General features: G+C 42.6%; 1 protein-coding gene across 1 annotated transcript; it reads right to left on the reverse strand.

Moving 5' to 3' along the window:
* Positions 1–202: 202 nt before the first annotated feature.
* On the reverse strand, positions 203–3318 carry CKS2 (CDC28 protein kinase regulatory subunit 2). The gene is made up of 3 exons (XM_071731453.1): positions 3148–3318; positions 1850–1977; positions 203–649 (listed from the first exon to the last, which is right to left on the reverse strand). The coding sequence occupies exons 1-3, from the start codon at positions 3204–3206 to the stop codon at positions 597–599; spliced, it is 240 nt and encodes a 79-aa protein (XP_071587554.1). The 5' UTR covers positions 3207–3318; the 3' UTR covers positions 203–596.
* Positions 3319–15947: the final 12629 nt, after the last annotated feature.

Raw genomic sequence — 15947 nt, forward strand, 5'->3', positions numbered from 1 at the left:
CAGCTTTCTTCTTAGGCTGCCTGCAGTTCCCAATTTAAATCGGCATTAGGAACTTTGGCCTGTAGGGCAAAATAATTCTTGGAGAGAAAAAAAAGATTCACTAAGTTCTTTTTTTTTTTTTTTCCCTGAAATGGGTAATCTTAAATATGCTAAACCATGAATATTTGGTTTGTCTGGTGAATTAAAACTCTGGACAACCAGGTTTTATAAATCTTTAAAACCAGTTTATTTCCTTATGCCTACTACTGAACAGGTGACCTACTGGATTTGAACAAGCTACACATCAGCAGAAAAGCAGAGTGCAAAAGTTATTGAACAGAGGTAACAAGGGATCATCTAATCAGAGCATGCAATATGTAAACTTTAAGAAACAAAATCCATTGAAAAAACAGGCACTTATATTCATCACTCTCTGAACACCATAGCAGCCTACTTGGAATTGTATTTGACTGAGCTTTGTCGCTGTGAATAATACAGCTCATGCACAGGTTTGGATGTATGTTTTGTACATCTTAAAGTATTCACTGAATACTACCAAGATATATACACTCATATACATAGTTCCAGAAGATTTGGGAGATAATTTAGACAGTAGTTCATTTCTTTTCATCTTTTGGAAGAGGTCTTCTGAAGAGAAGAATATGTGGTTCTGTGAAAACAAAATTGAACATAGTGTCAGCTTCACACAGGTCTTGATTACAGTGATTTCTTTCATTTAAGATGTCTTGAACACTGAAGTTAAAGCTCGATGTCATACGAACAGATTAATAAGTCCACAAGTACATCTTGTGTAGTATTAGTTAGTATTAGCGTAGTATTACAGACCAACTTTGCAGGTACCTAACAACACTTAAACAGGTGCTTTGGAAGGCTTTCCATTTAATGTTGTCAGTATCATAAGATGCTTAAAGGATGGAAACACTGGGAAATATAAAGTATTTTTAGTTAGTATCAATACTAACGCCATCTCTCTAAAGTAGGCTGTTTGATGAGTTTTGCTGCTGTAACTTACACTAACCAAGTTGCTGGTGCTGTCCTGGTTAGGTAAAGCTGCTTTAGTTAATACAGCCAGCTCCCATCATTACTGATCAGACTGAATTGTAAGCTCCTCATAACAAGTCTGAATTATCAAAGACACCAAGGTAAGTGAAATTCTAAAAGGTTACACTAATTTCTTCACCTGGTTCTTCAGAAACTGGAAACTCCATGATGCTGTCACAACTCACCTGTCACCAGTTAGTCAGGTTCATCAGTGGTACCTTATCTTGAAGGCCTGTTTTCAGTACATCAGTATGAGTTTTATGGCTTCACATCCAATCAGTGGAAAGACTGGTTTTAAGTGCTACTTGTGGTAGGTTTGTAACTGGAGCTCAAACTATATTTGTAGATTTTTTAGTGCATTAATACAGGACCTTGCCCACCTTATTTAGTCTTTCTGTACAAGAAGTGGATGTGTCAGCTTTATGATTTAAAAGTACACTGCTACATAAAGCTTGCATCACTCACTGAGATACTAACATTATTCAAGAGCTCCCAAGAAGCTTACTCATATAGGCAGAGTGAGGAAGTTTCCAGTGTGACATGTTTTGTCTACTGATAAGACTACAGGGTAGCATTTTGCAGCCCTGGGAGGAAGATGTGACACAGGCTGTTCTGTTCCCTTTGTTGATAAATGGCTACAATAGCAAGGAGATAAAGAGGACCCTAAACATTCAGTAGTGAATTCCAGCTGGATTCTGTATCAGGAGCAACTAGGCACTACACACCAGCTAAGCACCATGCAGATGGTGCTCAGCTTTTATGAAATGTTATGCATTTTATTCATCTAAGTCTGTTCAGATATACTTACCTGGCTCATGGATCATGTAGTGAACCCAGCCAAGACTTTGCTGAACACCAAGTCGTCTCCACTCCTCTTCAGACATTAGATGGGATTTTGGCACTTGCTTTGAAAGTTCTCTTGGCAGCATCACGTGTCTGTAGAGGTTTAATTATTAAACACAATACATACACCAGTATCTGTGAACACGAGCACACTTGCACTGAAATATAGTAAGCAAGTTCAGCGATGAATACCAGCATTCCCTACAGAGAAGCATAGGGTGCTTAAAGATACTATTGATTCGATCATGAAGCACCTGCCTCAGAGTCCAGTTTTAAAATCACCTTGTCTACTTAACATTACATAGGTAATGCAACAGTATATTGAAAGCTAAATTACTTCCTAGAGAGATTAATTTTTCTGCATGCTCAGAGTCTGATCCCCTTGAGGAGAAACAGTTTGCAATTTTCTTTATGTCTTAATGCAAAGCAAAGTATACCGTCTTGGTTTTGAGACTGTAAGAGTCGCTGGAGAGCAACACATCTCCACACAAAAAAGTCATTTGTAGTCGTGCCTCCAAGCAAGCTTAAAGGGATGAACTTCAAGAGCGTCGGTTATAAGTCAAAACTGGCGCTACAGCATAGCTTTGAAAACTAGCAGAAAGAGCATGGTCTTGGAAGACTTCATAAACTACAGTTAACAGCAGTTTGCTTGGATGTGTCCTTACGAACTGCCTTTAAAAGACACTCAGAGCTCGAACTGAGACAGCACATGACGTTCCTTTAAAACCGCGCGGCTCAGCTCCTCCCGGCAGCGAGGCGAGCGAGGCCCCAGCTCCCCCCGAAGCATCAGCACGGCCCCAAGCCCTTCCGCCCGCCACAGCCGCCGCCTCGCGCCAGCCGCGTTAGCGCCACCAGCGGTGCGCGCGGGGCTGGCCGCTGCGCAGGCGTCCTCAGAGGGGGCCAAGCGCTCCCCCAGCCCACCACAGCAGCACCCGCTTCGCCACACGCCTCCTTCCACCCCCCGGGGCTGAGGCCGCATGCTTACCGAACGGTCGCCCTAGAGAGGCCAGCCGAGACCGGCAGCCGACTCACCCGCTCCTTCCCCTGGGCTGGTCGAAAGCTATGCAAAAACACGCCCTCTCCCCTTCGACCTGAAGCCCCACGGAAGGCAAAGCCACACTCCGCGCTGCCGCCAGCGGGTCTTATTCCCCGACGGCATCTCCTAAATCCCGTGAGAGTCGCCAAGCGACCTCGAAAAGGGTAGCAGGAAACGCTTCCTAATCCCTTCAGCCGCCCCTCCCTCGCTCTCCCACAGATTCGTACCGGTATTCGTACTGCTCGTCAAAGTACTTATCAGAGTAGTAAATCTGCTTGTGGGCCATGGCTAGAGGCAGAAGGAGCAACGACGGGACCGGACCAGACGAGACTCTCCCCGCAGCCGCCCCAGGAGAGTAACCGCCCGCTGCCAAGCCTCGCTCCGTTTGAATCTCACAGCTCAACTCTTATTGGCGCTGCCAGCACAGCCAATAGCGTGCCGCGCAGCCACGACGAGACGGCAGCCACGTGACTCAACCTCTCCCGTTCCCAGCAATCCCCGGAAGCTGCCGGGGAGCATTACGTCAGGGGTGACGGTTGGGAGAGCAGCGGGGCAGAACGAAGGAGGGAGGGGGCGGGCGCTGATAGGCGGGCGCTGAGGCTCCAGAGCGCGGTGATTGGCCAGCCGCGGGCAGGGCCCCGCATTCCAGCAGTTTCTGGGCTGGACGGGGAGGGTGAGGCGGTTGGGGTCGTTGATGACGTTGGTGTCCCGTGCCGCGGTCGTGTCGCGGTCTGCTGGGCTCGGCCCCTGCGGCGTCAGGCGGGAGCGCTGCCGGGTGCTCACTGTGTTGCTGGTGCCGGGAGCCTTCTGATAAGGGGGCTTCAGAGCAATTAATAAAGGTGTGGTGTAAAGTAGCACAAGGTATAGGAGTGGCATTGGGTTAAGAGTTTTTTACAAGGCATACCTTAGTGTGCAGCTGCGTCTAAGACGACAGTAAACTAGAAACGAGTAGGACCTTGGCGAGGAACTTTGCGGTATGCAAGGGCAGGCGGCTAAGTTAAGTGCTGGTTTGAGCTAGCTCTGTGAATAACGGCTCATGACCACTCAGCATTTTGAACCAAAGGCCGAAAAGTTCACTGCGAGGAAGACTTGGAGCCTTCATCCCGAAAAGGCCTCCACATGACAACCAGGCAATAGTATACATGTGGAGATGGGTAGAGACTTATGTTAATAACTGAATAACCTTGCTTCCTGTATGCATATACATGCTTCTGTAATGCATATGTATAACTGAGTAATACACAGTTGCTTGCATCTAGCACCATGTGTTCAGTGCTCTGTGGGGCTTGTGAGCAAGACTGAAGTTTACAAACTGAGCTAGCAAAGTAGCGCAGTAAAATGTAAGTAGCTTGCCAGGATTTGGTAAAATGCACTGCAGTTCCTAGGGTTAAAATGTTAATTTTGGAATCAAGCTTTTTCAGTATGGAAATACTGAATTCTGCTGTTATCCTAAGGACCTGTGGTACTTCTTGGGTGCAGTTGCCCTGTGAGATGAGATGAGATGCTTGTGGGAATGTTGCCAGAAAGAGCAGTCTCACAGTTGCTTCTTCACATTTACTGCCTTCTACCCATGGAGTGCTGCTGTCTTCCCTCCTTGTTGGGCCTGAAAGCAGTGTACAGATCCACACACCAGGTCCAAACCCCCCTACTCAGTGCAGATGGCCAAATGCTTTTGACAGATAAAACCTCCATCCTGAACTGATGGTCTGGGCATTTTCAGACTCTATTCAGTGCCAGCCACGTAGTCCAAGGCTCAGCAATTCAGAGGACTTTATAAGAGTCTGGAGCAATAAACGCCTGAAAAGTACAAAGATCGGTGTCTACAGAGCCATTGTACTGTCTACTCTTTTATATAGGTCTGAATCATGGGTCATTTACTGCCACCACCTGTGGCTCTAACGTTTCCACCAGTGCTGCCTCCGTACAATCCTGAACACCCACTGGACTGGCTGTGTGACCAATGTTCCTGTCCTTGAGCAGGCAGGGGTCACCAGTATTGAGGCCATGATACTGAGGACACAGCTGTGCTGGGCAGGGCACATCTCCAGGATGGAGGATCACCCCCTCCCTAAGATTGTGCTCTGTGGTGAACTTGCCACTGGCTGCCACAACAGAGGAGTCCCAGAGAGGAGACACAAGGACTCCCTGAAACAATCCCTCAGCTTTGGCCATACTGACAGCCATCAGTGTTCCGCTCTGGCCTCCAATCAGAAGACATGGAGACACCATCCATAATGTTGGATGTGCATCCATAATCCTTTGAGAGCACACGTAGAATCAGTCTCAAGGAGAAAAAACAGTGCAGAAAGAACCATGTTGGCTGTCTGCTCACAGGAGACTTTCTGCTATGCCTTTTGCAGCCGCACTGCCAGTCCCACATCGGCCTCATCAGCCATCAGCGTGCTTGCAGCAAGCGTGGGGAGAGCCCTTCTTAAAGCTTCATTTGTGAAGCCAAGCCATGAGTTATAAAACCCTAATGCTGGATACTGGAATGTATTTTCCTGAACAGAACAGCAAGATCACTGTCAGGGAACGTTTTGTACTTTCCTTATGAGTCATATACACAGTCAATAATTTGCGATTAATTTGAGTGTGAATCACATTCACAACGTATACTGATTAATGGTTATCTGTGCTTTTATATGTTTCATGTTTCCTATGGAAACAAGGCTTAAACAATTGTATGCTTGCTCAGTTTTGATCCTCAGTTAGTTCTTGAACCTCTTGCCTGGTTTGGTCAAATTCTGTCATGGTTTAGGTCCCGCTGGTATCAACCAGGCCTCCACTTGCTCACCCCCACCCCATTTGTGGGACAGGGAGGAGAAAATCCGCCTTAAGGGTCATTAATTGAGACAAAGATAGGGAGGTTTGCATTCCCCAATTACAGTTACAGGCAAAAACCAGACAGGTTCATATTGGTAGGAAAGAAAAACTAATTTAATCTATGAGGAGAAAATGAAAAATAGGCCAGATCTTAAAACCTTCTCCACCACACCTCCCTTCTTTCCAGGCCTTAATTGCTTCACTGCTGCCTCCCCCTCAGTAGCACAGGGGAAAGAGGAGTTGGGGTGTAGGGTCAGTTCCCCACATGGTGTTTCTGTCGCTTCTTCCTCCTCAGGGGGAGGACTCCTCACAGCCTTCCCCTGCTCCAACGTGGGGTCCCTCTCATGGCAGAGAGTCCTTCAGGAACCCCTCTGACATGAGTCCCTCACATAGGTGCAGTCCCTCAGGAACTGCTCCAGCCCAGGCTGCTCATGGATTCATGGTCTCCTTTGGGAACAGTCACCTCCCCTGCCATGGGGTCCTCCATGGCTACAGATCCACATCTGCCTCTCTGTGATCCTGTGCAGGCTGACACTTCACATTTACCCACTTGTGGCACGTTAGGAGCAACAAATCCATATTTACCCCACTGTGGCCCTTCAAGGACTGCTCAACCATGCTTATTCAGGGACTGCTCCACTGTGCTTCTCCATAGGCTGCAGGAGAACAGCTGCCATCTCACCACAGGCTCCAGGGAAACCTCTGCTAAGGCAGAGATACAGATATATAGATATAAATCTATATCACCATGCCCACTAGAGCATGTCATGAAGTGCCTCATCTGCATTGTTTTTAAATACCTGCAAGGATGGTGACTCTACCACCTCCCTGGACAGCCCATTCAGTGCCTGAATATTTCTCAGTAAAGAAATTCTTTCTAATAAGGTCTAGTCTAAACCAACTCTGGTGCAACTTCAGGCTATTTCCTCTAGTTATATCATTATTCAACAATCATGTCCCTTCTCCTGTTGGTCACACTATTTCTGATACAAGCCAGGATGCTGTTGATGGCCAAGAAGGCCACCTGGACACACTGCTGGCTCATATTCACCTAGGTATTGACCAACACACTCCCCAGGTCCTTTTCTTCTGGCAGCTTTCCAGCTTGTCCAAGCTGGTATCATTGCCTGGGGTTGTGACCAAAATGCAGGACTTACAGAACCTCGTATTATTGTCCTGGGCTCATTGATCCAGTCTATCAGAAGTACCCTGGTGGGGAGGCAGTGATGTAAGTAATCTCATACCATCCTAGGCAGGAAGAAAAAACATATGAAAAAATACTTCAAATAAATGTCTCATTGGTTAATATTCTTCAGCCTTTGATGTGCATTCCTTCTGAAACAGTAAGGCAAATAATTCAGGAAGCCATGATTTAGGAGAAAATGAGCCTTACTTAATTCTGATATTTAGTAAACTAACTTGTTACCTGACTGTGATCTTACTTTCTGGCCTTGTGTGGTATTTGCCATGTATTTTACAGACCCAGTAATCATCAGAGCACTGATCCTACAGATTTATCTGGATACTTGTCTGTGCAATATGAATAAAATTTTCTTCACAGACTTATCTTCAAAATCAGTTAACCTCAATTTAGGTACTTAAATTTGTATTTATTGCTACTAAATTTGAAAAACATTTTCAGAAGCATGGAGTTGTAACTTTCTTCCAGCTAATGAATAGAATGGAATTTTTGTTGTTTTTCAGTTCACACAAAAATGTGAACCAGGTCTTGGAGAAACCTGATGCTGTGCTAGCTGTAAATAAGCTACTGTAAGTTTTGAAAATAATTTAGCTGAATAACTGAGAATTTCCATCTGAGACAGGATAAACTGACTAGAGAAGCAGAGCCAATTATGATGCATTCTCCTTCCGGTACCTGTCCTGGTTCAAGATCTGTGTTTTGTAGGTGTTCTGGAATAAAGCAGTCCCAAGTCATGCCAAGTGAGCACAGATTTCAGCACTGAGGGTAGAGATACAGAATGTCTACAATCCACTCAGATCCTTTCAGAGATTTGAATCCAGAATTGATCTGTGTCATTGCATTGACTTCATTCTTTAACCATTTTCTGTGAATTTTCCTGTGAAGGGCGTGATCAGAACATGATCTAAAGGCTACAGCTTAGATCTGGAATCCACAGCTCAGATCTGAAAAGGAGCCACACTAAAGTATTCCCATATTAACAAAATAAAAAATGCTGCATATAGCAGATGGTGATCTCCATAGCAACAAATGCTCCTATAACAAATTCAGGATGATAGCATATAATGACTGGAGAATCAAGCACAAGAAGATGCTGCCAAATGAGGCACAATCTTGCCCAGATTTTTCCTGTAGGCCGTGCAATGTGGCAATATCTCACAGTGGAACAATGGCAAAAATCTGCAGTGCGATCTCAGAGTTCTTCAGTTATTGGATATTTTTGACACAGTGATTAAATAGTTTGAGTAAAGGTTACATTTAAACTTTAAAATGTCAGTTCTAGGCCTAAGAAAAGCTCTTTTTAGCCAAATGTATCTCTGCAGCTTTTTGTAATGGATGCCTTCTCTAACATAAGAGTTGAAGAAGTTTGTGATGATACATTCCCAGATTACACTAGATGCTAAGGACTACACTTAAGGGACTTTTTTGCAAATAACGGGCCCAGGTGGATTTTTTTTTTTTTTTTGTTCATTAGTTTTCCAGTCATGGATTACACTAGATTACACTAGATGCTAAGGACTACTGTTGAGGGATTGCTTTGCAAATGACAGGCCCAGGTGGATTTTTTTTTCATTAGTTTTCCAGTCATGGAAGGCAGGAGATAAATGTCATAGTGTAAACAAAACCAACCAGTGTTCCCAGCCCTTTACCATAAAAAATGTAAAAATCATCCTGTCAGGGAGCAAGGAGGAGCCACTTTGAGGAGCCACTCTCACATCCCTTCTCTGCTCTGTGTGTGACGCAGAAGCCTCATCAATAAGTCAGGCCCAGAAGTGTGGCCTTTTTGGACTCCTTATATTATTCTGTCTGCTTCTATGTGTATTATCCCAGAATTTCTCTAAGTCTGTTGCCTTACTTCAGGGAAACTCAGATTTGGCCTCCATGGTAATTTTCAGTTCTGCTTGTTTACAAGCATTTCCCTATAGTTATTTGAATTATTTCCCATTATTTGTATCCCACATTTTTCAAGCTAATGTGTTTTTTTTCTAAATCCCTGCTTATATATCTTGACTTCCAGTGTTCCTGGTGACTCCATTCTTTGTTATAGATACTGGAAAAATCATTTCTTTCAGGGGATATAGAGAACTTTGAATCTGTCTTGGCAGGTAAACATCTTTCATCATTCACAATAATACATATTTTTAGGTTAACCCACATCTTTGTAACAATCAGCTTTTTAGTAATTAATATAGACAAAAATATTCAGGACTTAAACTTCCCCATTATATTACAATGCAGTATCTATACAGGGAAGAATTTAACAGTTGTAACATAGATGGGAAGAAGATTCTATCTGGAAATAAAGTCAGAATCCTTCCTACTGCTCAGTCTAAAAAACATTCACGAAACTCACCTCTGCGTTGCATTTACACCATTCTTGCTGTTCATGGGGTCATGTTGCAAATGTGATACAAAATTCTTCAGGTTACTTCACTTCTAAAATGAATGTATACTGAAATGTGCACAGTTTGAAAGCTTATTTTCTGTCTTTTTTCTGTCCCTTTATTGAATGAAAGGAATTACTTCTGCCTTAAACTGCTCCAGTTAGAGTAACATAGGAGAGCATGCTTTTTTTCTGTTATCCTAGGATAGCAGTCCTCCTTGACTGAAGTCTCCTGGGCCATACTTGAATCATACATCATTACATATATGCATATATAGACTGTTGAAAAAAAAAATTCAGAAATTCATGGAAGAAGAACACAAGGAAACTGATTCAAAAGTCTTTACAGGTGTTAATGCCTTTTCATGTTTTTAGGACCACATCAGCAGTGTTGTCATGGAAACTGAAGCAGGTTCTGTTTTGCCATCTTGTAGATGTGCTAGAAATACATTTTTCCCTTCCTATACATTAAGCATTCTTAAAGGCTTGGTTGAGAGTAAACTGAAATTAGTGAAAACTTTTCAGTTATCTCAGCAGCTCTTGGACTTGGGTGTAAGTGATCAGTAGAATGACAGCAAATGTTCTGTTTTATAATGGTTGTCAGATATTTTTTATGTCTTATTCCACTGCTGAAAATTAGATGCATGTTACAAGATTTATCTCATGCTGGAAAACACTAGAAACTGCAAGTTTCTGTTGGCTTAATCTTGTAGTGCATCTCCTGTATCTTGCTTCTCTTTCCTCTGTAACTCCTATCATGCCTGCAAGACAGGCCTACAGACTCAAAATATTAAGTATTGGGGCTACCTCTTTTGAAACACGTTTTTTTAAACTTTTGTGCCATAATCTTTTCATCAGAGGTCCAAAATGTGGACTGACAGCAGATTTGGAAATAATTATCTTTCACTGTTATATCATCTGATACTTTCAGCTCAGTGCAGGTGTTCCCCCCCTGTGTGGAGCTGGCTGCAGGGACCAGGACCAGTCCCTCACTGCTGGTGTCAGTGGTGGGAGGCTCCCAGGTAGTGCCATGCCAGGGTTGACCCCAGACTGCAAGAGCTGCTTGCAGCTGGATCTGACCCAAGCTACAACCCCACCTGTGTCACAGGCATGCGGGTGACAATGTGCCTGGCCAATGACCTTGGACCTGCTGGATCTACTGTCACAGTGGGCTCACAGCATCACTTCGTTTAGGGGGACTTTTCCTGACACCGAAATTTTTCAGTTGTATCTTAAAACTGTCATGTCTGTAATACAGACAATGTCTATTGTCACACATATGGATGTAATTTGTTTGTCTTTTACTGTAAATTCAAACCCTAATACTATGTGCCAGCCTACAAAAGAAGACAGTGGGATTTCAATCTCTGCTCTCCCCCAAACTCTTTCTCCACCTCGCCTGCCCCTCTGTGATGCTGGCGTTGCCTGACTTTGGGGGGCAACACTGCAGTTCCTGACTCACACACCAGTCCTGCTCATCCTACCTGCTGTACAGCACAGAGCTGGAGTCTGTGTGACTCCCCCCCATCCTCAGCCTCAGGCCAGAGGTTGTATGATGCATTGTATCTCAAAATACTGCTGGTTGATGAGACTTTATGGGTTCTCTCTTATTTTCTTTTGCAGAATTCCCTAAACTTACTGCTGGCTATGCTGATATTAATCTCAGATGAAACAGTAAACTCTAGCTTCGTTTTTAGTGAATACAGAAAAATGTTGTTAAGTTATCATCTCTTTATGTGAGTTTTGAAATTGTTTGGTAAAGTAGTGACTGAAGTGCAAGTGTTTAGCAGGGTGAGGAGTGGGGATGTGTAAGCTTGATTCACATTTTCAAGTGAATGTGCTCAGTGGCAGCGTACTTGCATCTGTGTGCCTGTCATGATGCAGCCTGGGCGCTCCAGCTCTGTACTACACAGACCGAAGACTGGCCAAAGTGTGCCACAAATTTATTTCCTGTGGAAGCTACAGGGGGTGGTGGAAAGGGCTTGCAGCCTTTATTGAACTGCAAGACACAGTTGCCATACTAATCCAAACCTGGTCATAGCTTCCCCTTCCAGCTTAGATGGCTTGCCTTACAATTTTGTATATTAAGATCATTGCTAGGTCTTTGGTCGGTGTAGTTTTCCAGTGGATTGTAACTTCATTATCAAATCCTACAGCTGTCTTTAGATAGAATGTTGTGGGAGTAGATGATACCTGAACATTCACTGACTTCTTATGGAAATGCACACACAACCCCTCCAGTCTTGAACTACTCAGACAGAAGTCTCTTCACAGCGGGTGACTCCAGGGAGCCCACAGGTGCCCCTTTCAACACACACTCTCAGGCATACTTCCTCCTCCTTCAGACTCAACTTTTGTTGTTCTGTTGTACAGCCTCAGGTATTGAATATAATTTTAAAAAATAATGTGTTCAGATAGTACAGCGGAAAACTAGCTCAAGTTGGGTGACTGTGGAGAGGGGCAGCAAATAAAGAAATCCCTGGGCAAGTATACCCTAAGATCCACTCATGCTCTCTTCACACCCTCTCCGTGCATCTTTTTGGTGCAATGGTGATTTCTGGTCTGGGCTTTTCTACCACCTTATTTGATTCATTCTCTGTCTCCAGACAGACCCTTAACTATTCTTATCTTCTTGAGCTGCAGCTTCTATCTACTGTTGTAGTGTCCTTATCTTATGCTTTGTGCTTCCTATGCACCTGCTTGCTGGCAGAACATGGAAAACTGAGAAGTGCTAGACTTAGCATAAACATTACTTAGCAACAACTAAAACATCAGTGTGTCATCAACATTATTCTCAAACTCAACCCAAAATACAGCATGTGCCATCTACTAGGAATAAAACAAATTATCCCAGCCAAAAGCATATTTAGGTGAAAGTTCACAGCTTGCAGCCTAAGGCTTCAGCAAATCTAGATACTCATGCTAAGTAATAAACAGTATACCAAATTCCACAACATTATGCTCTAAATCCTGCATCCTGATGCTAAACTATTGAGTCTGAGTAATTAATTCAATTTAAAATGAACTGTGTTAAGCTAAATGTCTAATATTTCTTAACAAAGAACCGGAATTGCTCTTGGTTTGCAACTGTAGTATGGTAAAGATATAAATCTGGAACAGTAGTGGTTAAAAAAGCCATAGAATGCCTAAAACTTTGAGAATGCACTTGGGTTTTAGACCAACAAATCTGTTTTGGGAGGGTAACAAAAACAAAACTGGGAGCAAGGAGAGTTTCAAGATACTAGGTAAACTACTTGTATCCTGAGGTACACTGTTTTTGGTTCAGATGGACCTTCATTAAAACAAGATTAGCATGTGGAGAGTTAGCCTAGTCTGACCAGCCCATTGTTTCTCAAAGTTAATCCTTATTCCTATCAATTGTCTTTTAATGACATGTGTAATTTACATCAGTATTTGAATCCTGAGCAGTGAATCTGAGCCTTCAAAATTGCCAGTTCCCACGTTGAGAGCACTTGAAGTGTATTTTAAACAGCAAAATGTGTTGCTGATGACACAAAACTAGGGGGAGTGGCTGACACACCAGAAGGCTGTGCTGCCATGCAGCAAGGCCTGGACAAGCTGGAGAGTTGGGTGGAGAGAAATTTAATGAAATTCAACAAGGGTAGGTGCAAAGTATTCCATCTGGAAAAGAACAACCCCATGTATGAGTACAGGCTGGAGGCTGAGCTGTTGGAGAGCAGCATAGAGGGAAGGGACCTGGGGGTGCTGGTGGATGGAAGGATGACCATGAGCCAACAATGTGTCCTTGTGGCCTAGAAGGCCAATGGCATCCTGGGGTGCATTAGAAGGGGGGTGGCTAGTAGGTTGAGAGAGGTTCTCCTTCCCCTCTACTCTGCCCTGATGAGGCCACATCTGGAATATTGTGTCCAGTTCTGGGTTCTTGAATTCAAGAAGGACGGAACTGCTTGAAAGAGCACAATGATGATTAAGTGCATGGAACATCTCCCTTATGAGGAAAGGCTGAGGGAGCAGGGTCTCTCCAGCTTGGATAAGAGGAGAATGAGGGGTGACCTCATTAATGTTTATAAATAGGTAAAGGGTGAGTGCCAGGATGACGGAGTCAGGCTCATGTCAGTGATGTCAAATGGATGCAAAGGGTGCAAGGTTGATCTTAGGAGGTTTTGTATGAATATAAGGAAAAGCTTTTTCACTGTGAGGGTGACAGGGCACTGGAACAGGCTGCCCAGGGAGGTTGTGGAGCCTCTTTCTCTGGAGACATTCAAAGCCCACCTGGATGCGTTTCTGTGTGATCTTCACTTGGTGACCCAACTCTGGCAGGGGAGGTTGAACTCGATGATCTTTTGAGGTCCCTTCCAGCCCATGACATTCTGTAATTCTGTGAAGTTGTGTTTTGTTAGGGATAGAATATTTTCCCACTGTCTATTATATTTTTTTTAATGTAAAATATATATAAGTAACAAATTTATGAAATTCTTAAAATAGTATATTTGGAGTGTTTCTCTATATTGGGCACCTTTGTATGGCTTACTTATGCTTGAATTTGAAAACTATCAAAAGTCTTTACATTTCCTATGTCTTGTAGCATAGCAGGTGTTACCATGGTAAAATTTTCTTGTAATTTTTTTCCAACCAGCAGATGGAACCACAAGGGGAAAAAAGGTCTGAGCGAAGAATTTTAGAATAGAACATTGCTAAACCAAACTTGTTTTAAAAAATGCTTCATGTGATTGATGATTAACCAAGGAAACAGTCCTGTAACATCTTGTATCATCTGTTAGTTAAACATGTGCTCTCACTTACCTGATCTATACATAACTATATACATTCTATATATATACTATATACATATACATATACTATATACTATATACATTCTCACTTACCTGATCTATACATAATATACATTATATACATAATTATACAAAGTAAATTACTGTAAATTAGTAGCATCAAATGACAGTCTTAACTTGGAAGTTGTATGCCCTTATTTAAGCCCTTACTGTTGTATTTGAAAGAGTGGGAAAAATTAACCTTCAAGATGGTTAATTCTATGCTGTCTCAAAATGTAAAATTAGAATAGAGCCATCAGAGAGAATGTAAGAATCTTGAACTTGCTAACTTAAGGTTTGCATAGTTTGTCAGTTCAGTCAGCATATTTCTGGAGATGGGTAGGGTGCAAGAGGAAGATCTTCCTTAAGGATGTTTAATGGTACTAATTCACTAAAGGCTGATAGAAATGCTTAAAAAAATCCATAGTTTACCCAAACTTCCAAAGCATGCAACCCTCACAACTGCTAAGATACATCACTTTGTCCTCTTTCAGACATGCCTTACCAAGTGTGGGTTTGGTGTTGTTTCCAAGAGATGACCTAGGTAGTGAGGTTTTATATATGTTTAAATATCTAGGTTTTTATATTGTCAATCATATGATTGAGCTTTTGTAAGTACAACATGCTTGTTGAAGACATACTGCATTATCAGTTCAGAGTGCTTTGTGTGCTCCAGTTTCTATCCTTTGTCACAGGATAGGAATGTGTTTTGCTCCCAGTGTTGTTCACGATGATTTTTTTTTAGATGAGGGCTTATTAATTGCAAATGGATTGTGCATTCCTGTGCAAATGTTGAACTTCATCTACTCTGGCATATCAAGAATAAGAGAAGTTAGATAAGAGAAATTAGACAGTAGGAGTATAAAATTATCTTTGTCTTTTTATTTGCTTCACTTCCATGGTGACAAAAAAAAAAAAAAAGATATGAGGAAAGAGTCTCAAGCTCTGTCTAAAATCAGCAGTTCTTCAATGTTTATTTTGGCTTTGTCAGAATTCTTTCTGCTGCATGAAGCTGATTAAAAGGAAGAAGATGGGTATTTTGCAACACTACAAATGTAACTGCATAAATACACCTCAGATTTCAAGTTGGAAAAATGTCAGCTTGAGCCTTAGTTTCCTTGGTGATTTGTTTTACATTAAGGTGCTGTTGTCTTGGCTATTAATCCTGTATTTCCTCTGTGAATCAAGAGAGAATTTCAGTATTCAGGGTGACATCTTTGGAAGCATTAAATGCACATGTAAGCACTTTGAAGTAGCAGGATGTAATTAGAGCTGCGAGTTTGACAGTATTTCTGACAAAATTACAGTATTTTTCACTGTTCAGAAAGCAAAATTAAATGAAATTGAAGTTGTTAGCATCTGGTAAGCATGACACTTTTTTTGAGATGGTTGGATGTCATACTTATGTCACTCTAAGTGAGCTCTGTAGCTGTGTCTGTGTCTGAGCATTCAACTGTTGCATCTCAGTCTGCCCCATTTATCATTGGGCATTATGGAAAATGCCTTTTTCTGCAGTTCCAAAATATGAGAGGGAAGAAGGTCAGGTTACTTTTAGTCATTCAACCAGAAGTGCTCCAGTGCAATCATACAGGCAATCACATGCTCAAAGCCTGTTATTTGGAAAAGGAACTGTCTAGTATTTACCCAGTGCAAACAATAGCTGGGGACAAAATAGGTTCCTTGAATTCAGTTCTCCTCTTCCATTTAAGATAAATTGAAATCATAGAATCATAGAATGACTAGGGTTGGAAGGGACATTAAAGATAATCTAGATCTGACCCTCCTGCCACTAGATCAAATTGCTCAAAG

This window comes from Heliangelus exortis, chromosome Z (assembly GCF_036169615.1).
Source record: "Heliangelus exortis chromosome Z, bHelExo1.hap1, whole genome shotgun sequence".
Lineage (NCBI taxonomy): Eukaryota > Metazoa > Chordata > Aves > Apodiformes > Trochilidae > Heliangelus > Heliangelus exortis.

Bases quoted from the DNA above. Each gene is read 5' to 3' on its own strand.
- CKS2 (XM_071731453.1), bottom strand. From the start codon at position 3,206: ATGGCCCACAAGCAGATTTACTACTCTGATAAGTACTTTGACGAGCAG. The intron at 1,978-3,147 runs GTACGAATCTGT...AAACCTCTACAG, and splicing joins GACGAGCAGTACGAATACCG to ACACGTGATGCTGCCAAGAG. The intron at 650-1,849 runs GTAAGTATATCT...TTGTTTTCACAG, and splicing joins CTACATGATCCATGAGCCAG to AACCACATATTCTTCTCTTC.